Below are 18,310 nucleotides of genomic sequence, written 5' to 3' on the forward strand. Positions count from 1 at the left end.
AATTTCGGCTTTCCACGTGGGGATTAATTAAGGAAGCGGTCTGCCTAAATTAAAGCCAGTGGACCACCCGTTTCAACTAAGATTAAGCTGCGTTTGTAACGGTCAGGTGGATGATTAGTTGACCATTTTTGTGGAATTTTTAATCTAGTATGTTTAGTTAGGTTTCACCTGGATTTCACCTTGGAACTTTAAAATGGTATCATATTATGCAAAACTGTTATATAGTAATAAGAGAATAGGTGGCACAAAGTTTTGACATAAGATAGCCTAGAATAGATGTTTAAATCTAAAACCCATCTTATACTATTCTAAAAAGAGTTTATTATTGGTCCGATTAAATAACTATTTTTGTGCTGGATAGTCCATTTATCGAAAAATGTTATAGAATATAAAACAACTACGATCAATAGAAGCCGAGCAGACCGGGTGAAATTGCGTGGAAGTAGTTAGTAATAATAAAAGTGCAGTATAGGTAATAGCTTCCGAAGCTTCGGACTGCCTAACGGGTTTACCGGCTTGAAAAGCAGGAGTAGGAACGGGGTGGTTTTTAATCAGTAAGAGTCTGACACTCCCTCTCGCCTCGCCCAAGGTGGGAGAAGTCATTGAATTACTTTCCCTCTTTGAAAAAACTGTAGATAAAAGCTAGCAGATTCTAGAACACAGTAAATGAGATAGTTGAGATTTAATTTCAACGAATTATTAACATAGTTTTAGTTTCTAGTTTGTTATTATTGTTAAGTTCTATCTACATAGTTTATAGTTTAGTTTTCTCTACATTTACCACAACTCCTACGTATATGAACCTGCAGGGAAATTAGATAGTTGAATAAAATTAGAAGTAAAATTAGTAGCTGCTTTGGTAACATGAACTTTAAAATATTATAAAATGAATGTGGAATTAAACAATAAATTCTAATATCACACGTCTTCTTGGAAGATATTTATGTTGCTTTTATACGGTTGGTGCGGTGCCTGGGAAAACGGCTACCGCGCAACGTGTAGAGGGTTCGATTCCCGCATGAAGCAATTCTTTGTGTGATCCAGAAATTGTTGTTTCAAGTCTGAGTGTCATGTGCATGTGAACTTGTATGTTTAAAAACGCACCCACGACACAGGAGATAATCCTAGTGTGGGACAAAGATTTAGTGATATTACCTGTCTTAAAAAAAATGGAGGCGGTAAAGAAAATTTAAGGCGGTTCCCTTAATATAAAAAATGTTGTATTTGACGTATAAAGGAGAAAACAGCATACATACACATTGTCTCTGCCTACCCCTGTATGTGTGTATGTAAAATCTCAAAATTATTGTACCAAGTATAATAAAGTAGCTTAGAAAAAAGGTAAAATATGTTTTTCTTTCTTATTCTAGATGGATGGCGCCCGAGTCTCTATACGACAATATATTTAGTGTTAAATCCGATATCTGGAGTTTTGGCATCTTACTCTGGGAGATCGTGACCCTTGGGTCAACACCGTACCCTGGACTATCAGCTAACGACGTCATGAAAAAGGTGAGTTACAACCTTATGTACTAAATAATAAGATTTGTTATTCTTTACGTTTTTATTGTAGTGTTATAAACATACAAAAATATAGTTTGTATGTTTATAATTATGTCTTTATATAATAGTTAAAAAAATGGTATAATTATTTGGCTAGTCATAAATTCATACAGTAGTAATAAGAATTTAAAAGACATTTAAAGTATACTAAAAGTGGAAAATGAAAAAACAATAATAATACTTATGTGTATTTCTTCACATGCATTTAAAAATTAAAGCATTTAGTAGTTTTAGATCTAAAAATGATAGTGATAAGTTGATAACTGCAACATGTTTATTCCTTTAGCAACAAGGAAGATTTTAACTTGATCATCGTTCTGTGAAAAGACTAATGATTTATGTATATTGAACGGTGACCATCCCTGATAATTGAAAGGAGATAAATGTCCAAGTGATTTATATATCTGTTTATACATAATTAGATATATATCCAATTTAATTTGCACCACACTGTTAATTTGTCAGTTGTATAATACATGTCAAAGTACAAAAATTTAACTTTGATTTATTTTCAGTTTTTACCAAACACACACTAACTGGGAAGAAATAAACTTATCGAATAATAATATACAAAAGCATTTAATAATGACATAAAAATCAAGTTACAATCGCAAAAAATTCAAACATTTAAAATCCATCGTCTTAATCCACTTCTTCTTTCCAGACATCCTTTGTTTTCCATCATTTTCATTTATCAGAAAGTCTTCGTCAGCATTCCTTTGAGGAAGCTATCCATGTCAATAGGCGCTTCACACATACATATACACTTGCTCTGTTTATCCGCCCTATTTTTTTGTCCCGAAACTGAGAACTTCTTGTGGCACACAATGTAGTTATGGCAGCATTCACCACAGTCCTGTCCTATGTAAGAGCACCGTATATAGGATTCCTTCATCGTCCTACCAGCAAACACCATTGAAAACAGCGCCAAAATTGCCACGGCGAACAGAAAACGCATCTTGAGAGCTCGTAACTACGACTGTTGCTGCTTAGTGAATAGTTTGACTAGAACTAGTATTTTCTTTTATACTAAAGACATGCTTTGATTCAGTTATAGAGATAGTTCATACCTACTTAGTCGGGAGACAATGAAATCTTATTTAAACATGTTTAAAGTTAACAATCTTTAATATTACTGTGTATTGTATAACTTGTTGCATTGTGTATGAATAGTAAGAGATCTATGTATAAAGCTATGAGTTAGTAGTGAGAATTTTCATTATAAATCTAGTATGGTACTGGAGCCACCTTTGCAACACTAAATAGTTAAAACAGTAGTATCATTATTGTTAGTGGTAAATCTATAGTAAACGGGCATGAAATGAAAATTCCAAAGACAATAAAACTGACGAAAAATAAAAAATAAACATAATATAAACTGTATAAAAATATTTATTGCACATTAAAATCTAGTAACAATAAATGGAGAGTGAGTATATTATTTATCCACACTACTTCTTCTTTCCTGAGAAACTGTATCCATTTGTCATGAACCCGTTGAGGAACTGACTTATGTCGGACGGTGCATCACACATGCACCTGCACTTGCCGTACCTGTCCGCCTTGTTCTCTTGTCCCCACACTGTGATCTTCTCGTGGCACTCGCGCCCAGGCCCGGGACTGTAGTTACTGCAGCATTCGCCACAATCCTGGCCTTGGTACGAGCATGGTATGTAGGCTTCCTTCATAGTCTTGCCGGCACACAGCGCCACCACGGCAAACATTGCGACAACGAACAGAAAGCGCATCTTGATGGCTGGTTTGGTACAACTTGTGAACGACTGCTGAAGTTAGCGAATGATTTGAGTGGTAAAATATTAGATCTTTTATACTAAATTCATATCTTCAACGTGACCTCTTAGACCTTACTTTTAATAAGTTATTACACGCTTCGGGCAAGTCCTATATCTTGCCAATTTAGAAATAACCGCGTCATCTAATGTGATAGGGCTAATCTTTGTCATTATATGCTATTGGTATCAAAATAGATACGTTTTATCTATTAATCAATTTTTAATATTCTATGAACGTGTGGAATCCGACGACCGGGATCGCAATTAACTGGGAACTCAATAAAAAAACTCTTTTACTTCGATTGAAAATACCGGATCGGTACAGTTAAATGAAAAATGTTTCACAGCAATATTGAAGAAATTCTGATTAAAAATTATAATTTGCACCCGATTAAACATTGATAGAAAATCCTGAGATATAACTCTTAGGCAGTAGAATTTTCCATAAAAAATCGATTGGGTAATTAGGACCATGGTCCCAGTAGCCGAATTCCTCATTTTTATCTTTTAAAAACTTGTTTGCAAGTACAGCTATCACGTTTTTTTTCTTAAAATGATAGAAATTGAGTTAGGAGGCTGAATTAAACAATAGTTAAAATGTTATCGGACGATGCCGTGGGTTAGTTTTATTATAAGGGCTTGTCCGAGCATATTAGATATCAAATGTTATGTTTAGCTAATTAGAAGGACGTGTCCGAAGTAATAAATAATCAACTAATCTTGTTTAAACACTAGCTTTTTACCCGCGACTTTTCCCGTATGCCATATTAACTATTTTCAGTCCTCCTAGCTATCACCGCTCAAAATGAATGGATGCTATTGCTTTTAATGCGCGAGCTCAAATTAAAAAAAAAACAGTTTATCGTATTTTGTCAGTTATACCGTGGATCTCGAATTCTAAAATATTTATTTAGTAATAATTGCAATTACCAGTAACAGTCTATTGTACCATATTAAACCAACTAACACTTTTACTCTTACTATACACCTAAATCTAATTAATCAATTGGCGACCCTATTTTATTCGGGAAAGTCCATAGTTCAAAACATGGAAAGTACGCCTACTATAGGATAGCCGACAGAAGTAGAGAATAAAGCTGAGTTCATACTCAAATAACAACACAATTTTGAGTAGTTTTAATTTAATTCAAGCTATTTGTTAATGTTGTAAATAAAGCCTTACATTTAGCGCCTGTTTCACCACATTCATACAAGTGCCCAATAATGTGACAGATAGTGCATACAAATTACGTTCTTAATTCAAAGTTATTTGATACCTAGCGGCTATCCAGACATTGTGAAACAAGTCCTTAACGTGCACCCAATTTAAGAAAAATACAGTTTCATCACAATAGCTGTTTTTCTTCTGTATTGCAAAGATTTTTGAGACAAAAATAGAGTATTATCTTATCAATTAATCAGTTTCCAATTCCAATAATATTTAATTAGGATTGTTAGCCCTATCACATAAGATGACGCAGTCAATTCTAAATTGCTGACATAATTTAGGACCCGCCCGTAGGAATAATAATTATTTTACCAAAACGTATCATAACTTATTAAAACTAAGGTCTAAGAGGTCACGTTAAAGATATGAATTTAGTATAAAAGAAATAATGTTTCACCAGTCAAATCATTCGCTAACTTCAGCAGTCGTTCACAAGTTGTACCAAACCAGCCATCAAGATGCGCTTTCTGTTCGTTGTCGCAATGTTTGCCGCGGTGGCGCTGTGTGCCGGCAAGACTATGAAGGAAGCCTACATACCATGCTCGTACCAAGGCCAGGATTGTGGCGAATGCTGCAGTAACTACAGTCCCGGGCCTGGGCGCGAGTGCCACGAGAAGATCACAGTGTGGGGACAAGAGAACAAGGCGGACAGGTACGCCAAGTGCAGGTGCATGTGTGATGCACCGTCCGACATAAGTCAGTTCCTCAACGGGTTCATGACAAATGGATACAGTTTCTCAGGAAAGAAGAAGTAGTGTGGGTAAATAATATACTCACTCTCCATTTATTGTTACTAGATTTTAATGTGCAATAAATATTTTTATACAATTTATATGATGTTTATTTTTTATTTTTCGTCAGTTTTAATGTCCTTGGAATTCTCATTTCATGTATGTTTACTATAGATTCCCCACTATTCAAAATGATACTAATTTTTAAACTATTTAGTGTTGTAAGATAGCCACTTCACCATATTAGATTTATAATAAAAAATCTCCCCACTAACTCATCAAAGCTTTATAAGAAAAACGAGATATCTTACTATTAATACACATAGCAACAAGTTAATCAAAAAACAGGAATATTAAAGATTGCCAATTTTAAATATGTCTAAATAAGATGTCATTGCCACTCGCCTCGTTAGGTATGGACAAGCCCTAGTATATATAATTTACACATCGGTTTTCCCGTCTACACACAGTAGGCCGTTTTACTAATTTAGACAATAACTGAATCATACTTAATCAAAGCATGTCTTCAGTATAAAAGAAGATACTTGTTCTACTCAAACCATTCACTAAGCAGCAACAGTGCAAGTCGCAGTCTACCAGCTATTAAGATGCGTTTTCTGTTCGTCGTGGTAATATTGGCGCTGTTCTCAATGGCGTTGGCTGGTAGGACGATGAAGGAAGCTTACATACGCTGCTCTCACGTTGGACAAGATTGTGGAGAATGCTGCAGTAACTACATTCCTGGACCCGGTCGTGAGTGCCACGAGAAGATCACAGTGTGGGGACAAGAGAACAAGGCGGATAGACACAGCAAGTGCATGTGTATGTGCGAAGCTCCTGTCGATGTGGACACCTTCCTCAAAGGCTTTCTGACTAATGGATACAGTATGTCTGGAAAGAAGAAGTAGATTGGACGATGGATTTTAGATGTTTGAATTTTTTTTGCGATTTTAACTTGATTTTTATGTCACATTAAATGCTTTTGTATATCATTAACTGATAAGTGTTTTTTTTAATCCCTGTAAGAATGTGTTTAGTAAAAACTGAAAATGTTAACAATTTTATAATGAAACTGACAAAGTAACAGTGTGGTGCAAATTAAATTGGATATAGCTACATATATAATTATGTATAAACAGATATATTAATCACTTGGACATTTATCTCCTTTCATTTATCAGGGATGGTCGCCGTTCAATATACATAAATCATTAGTCTTTTCACAGAACGATGATTGGGCAAAAATGATCCTTGTTCTTTGGAGAATAAACATGAGTTATCATTATCATTTTAGATTTAAAACTGGCTTTAAATTAAAATGCGTATGAAGAAATGCACTTAATTATTATTATTGGTTTTTTCATTTTCCACTTTTTACCAATAATATAGCATCTTAGAATAAGAGGGAAGCCTTTGTCAAATACTTTATGTAGTTCTAGAAGACAGCATGTTTCTGGAAAACTCAATAAATTTTTTGCCCAATCAGAAAATCTAATCCGACATTTCTTGTCAGCAATTGTAATTGCGATAACCTTTTCCCCAACCAAAAAACTCAACGTCAGATTCCTGGCTCAGCAGTTATACATACTTTTTACCTACCGTTTTATGGTATTAACGAGCAGACAAATCACCTGGTTCACGATTGTAAGCAATCGCGGCCTATGGACGTCTGAAACACCAGAGGTGTGCGTTGCCGGCCTTTTGTAGGTTAAATGGATGGAATGGTGGAATCGGGAATTGGGAAGGGGATAATTGGGTCTACGGTAACCTCACTCACACAACGCAAGCGTTTTTTCACGTCAATTTTCTGTGAGGCCGTGGTATCACTCCGGTCGTGCCGGCCCATTCGTGCCGAAACATGGCTCTCCCACACTTAAAGACACGCCACATTTCCACATTATATGCCGTATCTCACTCGTAGCACTAGTTTTAAATGAAGATATCCCCGTTCAAACAACGTTGTCGATCCAGCTCACTTACTTGGTACACTTTCTCAGTGACTTGACGGATACTTACCAAGTTTAAGTCATAAATTTAAACTTTTTCATGATCTACTACTTGTGACGTCTTAATCTTAAGTTTGCCTGTGAACTGGATCAAGTTATGCTCTCTTGATTCACTTATACTATGTTGTTTAAAGTGTGTCACAGATGCTACTGGCGCTTACTTACTTATTACTTTTACCCACTTTAGTTTCTTCTGTAAAGGGTAAAGCAGTAAGCACAGATATACAGATATGTACCTCATATTATAACCAGGATACATTTCTTTAACTGGGTTATAAACACACTGTAAAAGTATTTATATGCCTAAAAGTGTTTATTATGGACTAAATTCAAGAACAAAATTTGTCAAATCGGTCCAGCCGTTCTCGACTTTTAGTCGAGAGTCGAGATTAACGAACAGCAATTAACTTTTATGTATAGCTAAACTTAGCCAACTTTGAAATATCAGAAATTACTCAGCAGTCGCACTTATCATTGGACAAATGGTACAGTCGATGATATTATTGTATTCTTTTGCAATTGTCTTGATTTAACGTCTCTTTTGTCGACAAGACACGACAAAATAGAACACACATTGTGTCTCGCGTAGATCTGCGTTCTAGCAGATAGCACGGGTTATCCCAGATACACAGTGGTGTATCTTTTCTGACGGAAAGCCGTAAATATAAATCATCATTATGATAATCAAAACTCACAAAGGACCGTTTACTACTAGTATTTTAGGGACAGAAAATCCTGGAGCCATTTTAAACTCGAAACGGAAATTGCGGGCCCGCAGTTACGTTCAATTGTAGGTACATTGTGATTGCGACGATGAGGTCATTGCGAGATTGAGATAAATAGAGTATCAAAGCTATATAAATAACGATTGGAAAGATTCTGATTTCTTAACATTTTAAATTGTTTTTTTCTTTAGTTTTACTACGTTGTTTCGTTTCGGAAGTATTAGTTTCGGTAAGAAAATAAAAAATACAGGTCTAATGATTTCAAACAATCTACATGACGGATATTAAAATAAAAATTAGTAATCTAGCCTATTACATTAAAACTTATCTATTATACCGAATACTGCACATGACCATTCCAATGAAACAAATACCTAAGCTGTATACTAAGCATATATCCATATAACAAATGTAAATGAAATCACCAGAAATACTACACATAACTTGAAATCAGCAATTTTTATTCCATCCCTCAGTTCTAACGTAACGCCCACATCTTTAAAAGTACTTCAAAGCATCTAAAACACACAATTGTGGTTTGAATTCCAAATGTGGAAATAATGGAACATTCAAAGGGTTATACTGTAACAAATGACTTTGGCAAAGGGTGGGTTTGCTAGTGACACTTAGTCCCATTAGCAATTTAAACTTGCACTTAGTGCTATACGTTTCGGTAACGCATTCGGGAATTTCGGTGGGGGAAAATCCATCATTTGTCTCTGGAAACTGTCCAAAAGATAATTTTGAAGATGAAGAATGATAAGAATTTAAGTGTGGCAGAGCCAACCGTATGGGCCGGCTCAACCGGAGTGATACCACGGCCTCACTCAAAACCGACGTGAAACAATGCTTGCGTTGTGTTCCGTTATATGAATGAGGTTATCAGAGGCTCATTTACCTCCGTTCAATTTTTCCAATCCCTGATGCCACAACAACCCATAAATTCCTAACCCTCAAAAAGCCGGCCACACACTTGTAACGTGCCTGGTGTTTCGGGTATCCATGGGCGGCGGTGCTTGCTTACCATCAGTTGATCCGTCTGCTCGTTTACCGGCTAATACTATAAAAAAATAAATTTGTATACGGTAGTTTAGTAGCTGTTTTTATCAAAAAATATTCAAACATTTAACTATTGAATACCACTCCAATAGCACGTTATTGAGCTCAAACACATTATCCGCAAATAAATTTTATAACACAATTCATGAGTAGGAAATCGTTAGTTCAGAATGTACGTTACTGATTTATGATGCACAAATATTGTACATTGTTATGGAAATTCAGATGGAAACCATCCAATAGTGATGATGACGGGGTGTGAACATTTAAAATCTATTTAGACCGTCAGTTATAAGTACCTAATGAAAAAATATTAGGTTGGTAGGTACTTGATTAAAACGAATCAAAGTTTAGGTGTGGGAGCAAATACGTCATTTTTACTCATAAAATGACTGAATGATTTTACTTATACCTAGAAGTGACGTCACGCGATATTTCAAATATATCTTCTAAAGTATTTGTTTCCGTAAGAAAATAAAAAAATACGTGTCTTATATTTTAAAATAATCTACAAAACGGACATTCAAATAAAAATTACTCATATACGTATCTTACGTATAAAAAAGAGTACCTAACCCTAAAATGTCCAAAGTCAAACAATTAAGCACTATGGCTTAATTTATTCCTGTCCACCACTAAAAAGACAGAGGCCAATGTCCAGACGAGAAACACTTTATATCAATCTATTATTCAATTAATTCTTTTCTTTTTCCAGGTCATTGAGGGTTATCGCCTCGAAAAGCCAGAGCACTGCCATCGAGAACTGTACAACATAATGTACTACTGTTGGGAAGCTGAACCTAAAGATAGGCCAGATTTTGCAGACATCGTCAATAGATTAGAACCTTTAATTAATAAAGATATGGATTATATACAGTTAGAAAGGTTCCCAGATCATTCTTATTATAACCTTCAACATTTAGATGGGGAGAAGCTATGATTGTTTGGGTGTAAGATTTTTTGGGTGTAGTATTTTTGTAAAGAATGTAATAGCTAAATCGACTACGAATGAAACGACATGGTATTTTTCATTGACCAAGCAAATTGGCTCTCATATTTTTTTTTTTGGTGGCCAGCGAACCTGAGCCTGCAGCTAAATCCAATTTAGAGCTTGTCTACTTGTAGAGTAGAAAACAAAATTTTATGGGATTGACGTAAATTTTGACACTTGATAGTGTCATTCAATTTTTTTTTTTACTTTGATGGCAACCGATTATCCAATTTTATCGACTATACTGCTAGTATCATACCATATATTTAGTTATCTATTCTTTCTGTAGACAAGCGTTAAAGTGGCCATGTTGTTCTATTTTTAAACGCCAGTATCAACTCTTGAAAGATGTCCCATTAATGACAGTAAGAAGGAACCTCTTAGAATTTTTGTCTACTTTGTTAAGTAAAATGTATATAATTTATAAGAATAGTATAAACTCAAAGTTGGTACTCAAAAATAAATATTAATATCGTTCATTAGTTTGTAACATATTGTGCATTATCTAGATTTAAAAATACAATTAATGTATAGCTTCAGTCCTTTGTAATGGTAAGGGTAATTATGTAAATAGTGTTTGAAACGAAAAAGCAAAGAACGTGTTTGAAATACACATTAAAAATAAATCGAACAAAATTCTTGAGCAACGAAAAAAATTAATCATCCATTAATGGACTTCTACATATAAATAAATTTTAATGTATTATATCATAAAATGATTTATATATTTTGGTAATGTTTTGTTTAAATAAAACAATACGGAGATTATAATATTTTTAATGATTTGCAATAATATTTATAAGTTATTTTAAATTTTCACATAGACTAGTCTTTAGGATATTACGATTATTGTAATTTTAATTATTAAAATAATTAAGATCCGTATATTAAATGTACAGTACATTTAAGCTTGTCGTTAAAAGGAACAGACGATCTGTATAAATAAATGTTTTGTTGTATACTTGGATGTTTGATTTGAGAAAAAAAGCGTATTCCTTATTAATAGGCTGGCAACGCACCTGTGACCCGCCTGCTCGTTTGACCACACCTTCACCAAAAATTAAACTATTTTGTAATTTGTGTCTATTACATAAAGTTTAATTTTCTTTTACACTGAGCAAACTTTTTCTTGAAAGATCCAGTGTTCACTAAGACTTCGGCAATAAGAGTGAAAATGCCGCTCACATAACCTAGGAATAAAGCAAAGAATCCGCCTTGAAGATGTTTCGCCGTCAGTGGACTAACATCGGATTTTTCCTTCAACAGATCTCGCAGTTGACGAGCTCTTCTTCTCTCAGTAAATTCTGTAAACTGATGTCTCAAACCCTCGTTTAAACCACTCTGCTTAAATATTGTTATTGTGGTTGAAAACTTCAACATAAAAGGGAATCCTCTCAACGCTATCGTCTCTATGGGTACATTAAAAACGTTATCAGAAAACGTGTGATAATTATAATTCCCAGCATTGTCACTCAATGCAGGTGTAACTGCAGATATATGTTTCAACTCGAGTTTACTGCACAGCAACGAGAAATTCCTATAAACAGCAACATTAATCAAAGCATCAGTAATGTTTTCGATGTCAACCCATTTCTCACCTATCAGGTTATCAAACGGATCAGTTGAGTTATAGAATAAATCGTGCAACTCTTCATAACCACCAAATTTTATGCCACTGTCAACTAACTCCTGAACTGTGTTCATTTGGTGATCGTAAGAAGTCCGTGTCAAAACATCGAATAGTTGCGTTTGATATGCTGCTGAGAATAATATACAGTACATGTTGAGAAATACGAAGTAAACACGTAGACTGTCTTTCTTTGGATGTAAGTATGTAACGAAACCCATAGTAGTTATCCAAGTATTAAGAAAACAATGAAAAAGTGATTTATTGTACGGAGATTCACCGCTAAGCCGACCAATAACTGTCCATGCTATTCCACACAGAACAAAGCAAACTATAACTGAATACCATACCAATCGCTTAAATACAAATACTAAAGCCACCCACGGCGCTGATTTAGGAGCTCTTGGAACGACCCAAGTATAAACATCTGCTAAATACGTCGTAGTAGTTTCAAAATCTTCGTGCACGTCAAAATCTGGAAATATACCACCTAGAAGCAATTGTCCAGTCTTCGATGATAGTTTCTTTAGCGCTCCGTTCCATTCACCAACATTTTCCCTTTCCCCTCGAAATCCTTCTAAGAAATGATAATGAGCTTTCATTTTGAACCGCTTTAGCATTCTGTCGATCATAATTTTTTCAATACTTGTATACTGTTCATCATCACTTATGAACGGCTGTCTCTGCAATGCTAGTATTTCCATTACACAGCCATTCATGTCGTATGGAACTTTGTCTTCAAAAACACTATTATTGTATTTCAGCCTCCCTCGCTCACACGTATTTACTGCAACTAGTCTATCTTTAGCTGTTTCATTAAAGTAACCGCAATACTTTGGTGGGTCGTAAGGTCTCCAACTGTAAATAATCGCATTACGAACATTACTTGCTTGAGGTACGGCGATAACAATATTTATTGCGTTATATTTGAAGAGGCAGCTAAGTACTTTCTCAACGTATTCGATATTAATTTTATCGTTCCGAACGTAGTTGAAAAGTAAAATGATGAACTTTGCAAATGGATTCCAAGAACGCGACCTTATAAGTTTGCTGGCTAAGTATGAAAAATCTGTATAACTGTCTATTATGATAATAAAATAATTGGCTGACGGTATGGCTACGAAAGTATCGACGTGTAAAACTCCGAGGTTATAATTGTCTTTATCACAGATTTCCACTTCTTTCCCAGGGCTCATGATTTCCACACTAAAATTCATTGTTTCATGGAGCCTTTTCAACAAAACTGTTCTTATATTAGACACTGAAGTGCTAACATTATTTGTGTTCGCGAATATCAAGAGACCGGGTTCGTTAAATTCATTTTCAATTATAGTACTGATGCAATTAGCGTAGTCTCTAACAACAGTCGGTCCGTATGGATTCACGGTCCCTTCACATTTATTAACTAGCAAGAATATCACTAGAATTTTGTAAAGCGACATTCGTGTTGCTTTAAACTTGGTAAACTAATTGCAGAATAGTAATTAACAGCTATTGCATGCTTTGTATCACGTAAATGTATTATCTACATTAATCTTCGCTTTAATGCATTAGGTGTAACAGAATTTTCACATTATGTTGGGTTCAAAGTATGCAGACTAAAACCGATTTATAGACTGTACTTTGTAAAACGAATACCTTATAAAGAATTTCGGTTTAGGAGGATTTTCCGTCTTATATCAATTACTGACTAATCTTACTTACTTGCTACTAATATTATAAAAGTTTGTGTGTATGTTCGTTACTCAATCACGTCAAAACGGCTGAAGGGATTGAGATGAAATTTGGAACAGGGTAGATTTTGGTTTGTAATAACACATAGGCTACTTTTTATCCTACGGACACGCGGGCGATGTTGCTTGCAGAACTCGGATATTTTTTATAATATTGATGTGGGAACATAAATGCTCCTTTTACTATAAATAAATAGGTAATACATGGCACATAGATATATTTATTTTAAGAAGATGCAGTGAATCCTTATAGAATATTTTCCAAGTTATCCACTTCGCCACGAGTTTCAAGATGCAATACTTTATGATATTAAAATGTGGTTCAAGTATTAAGTTGAGTCTGCTAACATTTTAGAGGTGCATTAAGACTTATTGCGCTAGCCAGACAAGCTTTCCTTGCGTTTAATATTAAAATTGTGAACAGAATATTTATAAGAAGTCCATTTACTGACTATTCTTGTAGTTGATTTATTCAACCAAGTTTGAATCACAGAGATTATGTCAGTGAAAGGCATGTGGTAATTTTTTCGCCAATTTTTACTTATATAACAGTAAAAAAGATTCTGCTTGTGAAATATTCAAGTTTAACCACATTTCCCAAGAGACTTTGAGTTCAAGACTGGCTACACAGAAATAACGTTCTGCAATTAAATGTAAATTTTAAAACAACCTCTTAAAGTTCTTTTTTAAGTACTTTAAACTAGCTAGCTTCTTCGTTGAATGTTGGGACACACTAAATATTCTGTTTTCGTACATCTTGTCACTAACTGTTTATTTTGCTACAACGAGCATGAACACGAGATAATTAGCTGCAGTAATGATAAAGTATTCACAAATGCATTCAGTTCTTAATTGCAGAAAACTATCCAAAACAGATGTCAGCACGTCTGAAGTCAAAAACCTGTTCACTATGTGAAACTTTCAGCTTGTTGTTTGTTCACTGAAACATTTGCACCCAAGTGGAAGAAATATTTTAAGTGAAGAAAAACGATATTTTAATGGAATTCGGTGTGTAATATTGATGATTTATTTCAATAGTTGAATACAAATACACAGGAGAATTATTATTACTGATCATAAAGAGGACATTAGCTTCTTAGCCAAGGTCAAGGAAAACCTTGCTTTAAAGTAGCTGAAGTGCCCAATACAACAATGCACTTTCTATACGGTTAGATTTAGAATATCAAATAACTAGAGATAGAAGGATATTTAGATCTTTGGGGTCGGTTTATATCTGACAGAAAATGCGTAACATGTCGTTTAGCATAGGTCGCGTAACGCCAGAACCGACTAATCTATACAAACATAAATTGATCGTTCACACTCGACCGATGATACGCTCAACGTATTTTACGTCAGATATGAACCTACCCTTAGATAAATGCTAAAGCGTAACACAAAAATACAGGAATCTATTTCCAATGTCTTTTTACAACGCTGTTCTAAAAATCCACTAAAACTTTCCTCTTCCATTCTATCTTACTCAACATATAGAGCATAGTTGAAAAGAACTTGAAACTTATCTGCAAAAGAGTTTACAGGCTGTTCTTCAATGATGTGTGCAAAGTTTAATACGATATATACTTTACTTGTAGCTACTAAGGGCGTTATTGGTACAACATTTAAAAGATACTGAAAAGTAAACCTGTTATTGACAAATTCCGATTATTGTTGGATAATATTTGTTTTTTTTTCTTTGAAAAGTAGTATTTAATGTCATATAACAGACAACGCAAAAGCAATTCTAGTTAGATTATTTTTTATAAATTAAAAACAATGTGTTATGCTTACTAAAATGAGTGATAGATCAAACTTTTATTTTACGTTTTAGACAGATAACTATAATATATTTATACATACTATTTGATTTTGGTAAAACCACTATTCATTCGATTTACCACCAAATGTTTAGGGTGAAAAACAAACTCCAAACCAACTCCCCTTAAAAGTTCTCTTGAGACAACAAACAAAAGGTTGTTTCAAACCAAACTTTTGTGTTTCAGTTTTGAACTCACGTGAAACAAGATAAAAATCAGTATTGTATAAATTTTATTGTAAGATCAGCAAAATGAAATGGCATTCATGGTCATTTCAGTTCAAAATATACCAAAATGATTTTTTTAAGGGATAGGCCGGTAAATCAACCGACGGATCACCTAATGATAAGCAATTAACACCGCACATCGATACCCGAAACACCACAGGTGTGACAAGTGTGTTGCTGACCTTTAAGGGTTAGGAATTTCAGGACTGTTGGGGACTCGGGGAATAAGGTTATCCGTGGGTAATTGGGGCTCCTGTAACCGGACTTATTTAATAAATTGAATTGTATACATGAGTTAATTAGAAGATAGTAACTAGTAATAGCAAAAAATATCCAACAGGTTATCCAAATTGACACTTAGTTCGATAAGATATTGAGTTCATTATTTATTTTATCAAACTTCATAGACAGATATATTTCTTCGGGCCCGTCCTTCTAAATAGTGAACAATAACATTAGTGTTATCTAATGTGTTCGGACTAGCCCTTAGCACTAATCATAATATTTGAAACTTGATAAATATGACGTAAACACTTATTTAAATTCGTGTTATGGGCTTAATTTTATTGTGTTATTAATAGGATAGTAAAGTCTGGCTGCACGGTTGGTTCAATTCCCGCAAGGAGCAACTCTTCGTGTATGTGTACTCATAGTGTGAACGGTGCCTTATACTTGCCGTTATTTTGAATACGTGTGAAGATTGTGTATAATAGAAGTTGAAGCCTAATAAAAGCCTAAAATTTTACTTTGATCTACCCTGTAGAACAATAATTACAATAACAAACACACTTTGACTTTTGTTAAAGATTCACGTATAGAATGAATAAATTAATTTTATGAATCCATAAATATTAAATTACGTGGTCTCATTAAGTTTAATGGTTCCCGTTGGCATAATTCTTCTTTAGGGACAAAAACTTTATTTTATTCAGAAATTGTACATCACAATACGGAAACGAGAGGACTATTGTTGAGAATTGCATTCAAACCAGGAAAAGGGATCCCATATAAAGAATACAAACGAATATTCCCCAAAATTATGTTGTTTCCTGAACTATGGGGGATATTGGGGAACCTTCCTGTTGTCCATATATTATTACATGGGACCCCATAAAAGAGAAGAGACCACGTATTATTTTTACGGTTTAATTTCCTTATGTAAAGTCAGATCTTTGTCTAAAAGGGTCGTAAATTGGGTTTTTTATGGTGCCTTGGGGGTCATTGATAATATAGATGCTCAGTTGTCAGGCTTTTGTCCTTGCTCCAATTTACGTGGGTCGTAATAGCTCGTCTTTTATTTACATACAATCTCCATCATGCATTAAGTATCTACATAAGTGGGTATGTAGTAAGTACCTATTTGGTTCTAAAATCACAGCCTCATAGACGTGTTTCGTTGTTTGAGTGAGGTTACCGGAGGCCCAATTTCCTCAATCCCCGAAACCAAAACAACCCTTATAATTCCCGAAAGGCCGGAAATGTACTTGTACCGGCTCTGGTGTTTCGGATGTCCATGGACGACGGCGATTACTTACCATCAGATGATCCGTCTCGTTTATACCATAGTTAGTAATTAATTCATAGAATTTTCCAGTTTGGAGTGTTTAGATATATTTATTTCTGAATCACAAGTCTAGCTCAATAAGAAAGACAATTTGTACCTAATTGAAAACAAAGGGATCACTTTCAGTAATTGCTAAATTACGTAACAAGTACGGTCGAATTACTTAGTTTTGGCCGACCTAAGACCTAAAAAAACAAAGTCTAAAGCGTTAACCTAAGTCAAAAGATAAGTACATTTTGCTTAGGCTATAAAAATATTAATCTGTAATAGCTATTGTTGTATTGTACTAAAAGTCGAAGCAACGTCATTGGCTTCTTAATTTCCCCAACTCGCACGTCTGCTAAAAAATATTTGTCCCTACGCGTCTTGCAGTCGTCCTGTGGCCGTCACAGTCACAATGTCGGTTTTAAATATATATAATAGATAGCGGACGGTTATTAAAGGATTAGGGTTCTGGATTACCTTCTGATTGCGGAACTCTGAAAATAACATTTGAACCGATTTGTTTTGTCTACAATAACAAGACGTTAACGTAAATAAATAAGTGTTGGATTCTGGGAATTTTGTCTCTAGAGCAAAAGTCATTGTAAGTAAGTATCTACTTCAGTTTTCGAATAAACAGAACGATAAGTATCTAACAATAGAAATAGAAACAAGACATAAACTACTCAAGGACAAAATATAATTTTGTTTAGTATAATTGTTATTTACTTAGGGCCAATGTCGATAGTCTATCTGTCTGTAGATATACCCCCACCCTAATTTCTGAATCCCTAATCTTCAAATGCTTAATGCCCAAAAGGCCGGACGTTCATTTGCAACTCCTCTGGTGTTTCGGGTGTCCATGGGCAATGCAGATTGCTTACCATCAGGTGAATCGAAAGGACGTTTGCCGAATTGTCTTATAAAAAAAAAGTAACCACTCGCAATTATTATAAAATTAAGTCGAGATAAGTTGACTAGCCTACATTTGGATTCCTATATAGTGTTACACAACTCTTGAATGAATTTTATTGAGGTTTTGGGTACGGATATGGCGGAACATTCGAAAGCACTAATTTTTATCTAGGGAACAGATATGGCATTTTGGCTACTTGGTGAAGATAATAGTATATTAACATAACACTACAAAAGGATATGCCCCAGATAAGCAGAATAAATAGATAATTTGTCTCATAAGACCGTGTCTTCTGTAGCTCGGATATTCTTTATACTTAGAAAAGTATATAGTAGGTTAGCTTTCATT

The 18,310-nt window shown here is 34.5% G+C and overlaps 2 protein-coding genes across 3 annotated transcripts in view; one reads left to right on the forward strand and one right to left on the reverse strand.

Annotated features, from left to right (window-relative positions):
- LOC118268228 (tyrosine kinase receptor Cad96Ca) overlaps nucleotides 1-11,057 on the forward strand; it is a 116,468-nt gene extending 105,411 nt beyond the window's left edge. For both annotated transcript variants that reach the window (XM_035582621.2, XM_035582620.2), the window contains exons 10-11: nucleotides 1,371-1,512; nucleotides 9,821-11,057. In XM_035582621.2, the coding sequence (XP_035438514.1) occupies nucleotides 1,371-1,512; nucleotides 9,821-10,045 (367 nt within the window). In that variant the 3' untranslated portion in view covers nucleotides 10,046-11,057. The remainder of the gene's footprint in view (nucleotides 1-1,370; nucleotides 1,513-9,820) is intronic.
- A 97-nt stretch (nucleotides 11,058-11,154) lies between these two features.
- LOC118268540 (uncharacterized) lies at nucleotides 11,155-13,165 on the reverse strand. Its single transcript, XM_035583077.2, has one exon. It carries the CDS (start codon nucleotides 13,163-13,165, stop codon nucleotides 11,183-11,185), a length of 1,983 nt encoding a protein of 660 aa, XP_035438970.2. The 3' UTR covers nucleotides 11,155-11,182.
- Nucleotides 13,166-18,310: the final 5,145 nt, after the last annotated feature.

Source organism: Spodoptera frugiperda, chromosome 29, assembly GCF_023101765.2.
Source record: "Spodoptera frugiperda isolate SF20-4 chromosome 29, AGI-APGP_CSIRO_Sfru_2.0, whole genome shotgun sequence".
In the NCBI taxonomy this organism is placed as follows: domain Eukaryota; kingdom Metazoa; phylum Arthropoda; class Insecta; order Lepidoptera; family Noctuidae; genus Spodoptera; species Spodoptera frugiperda.

Excerpts from the sequence above, each read along its gene's own strand:
- LOC118268540 (XM_035583077.2), bottom strand. The coding sequence starts at position 13,165 with ATGTCGCTTTACAAAATTCTAGTGATATTCTTGCTAGTTAATAAATGT.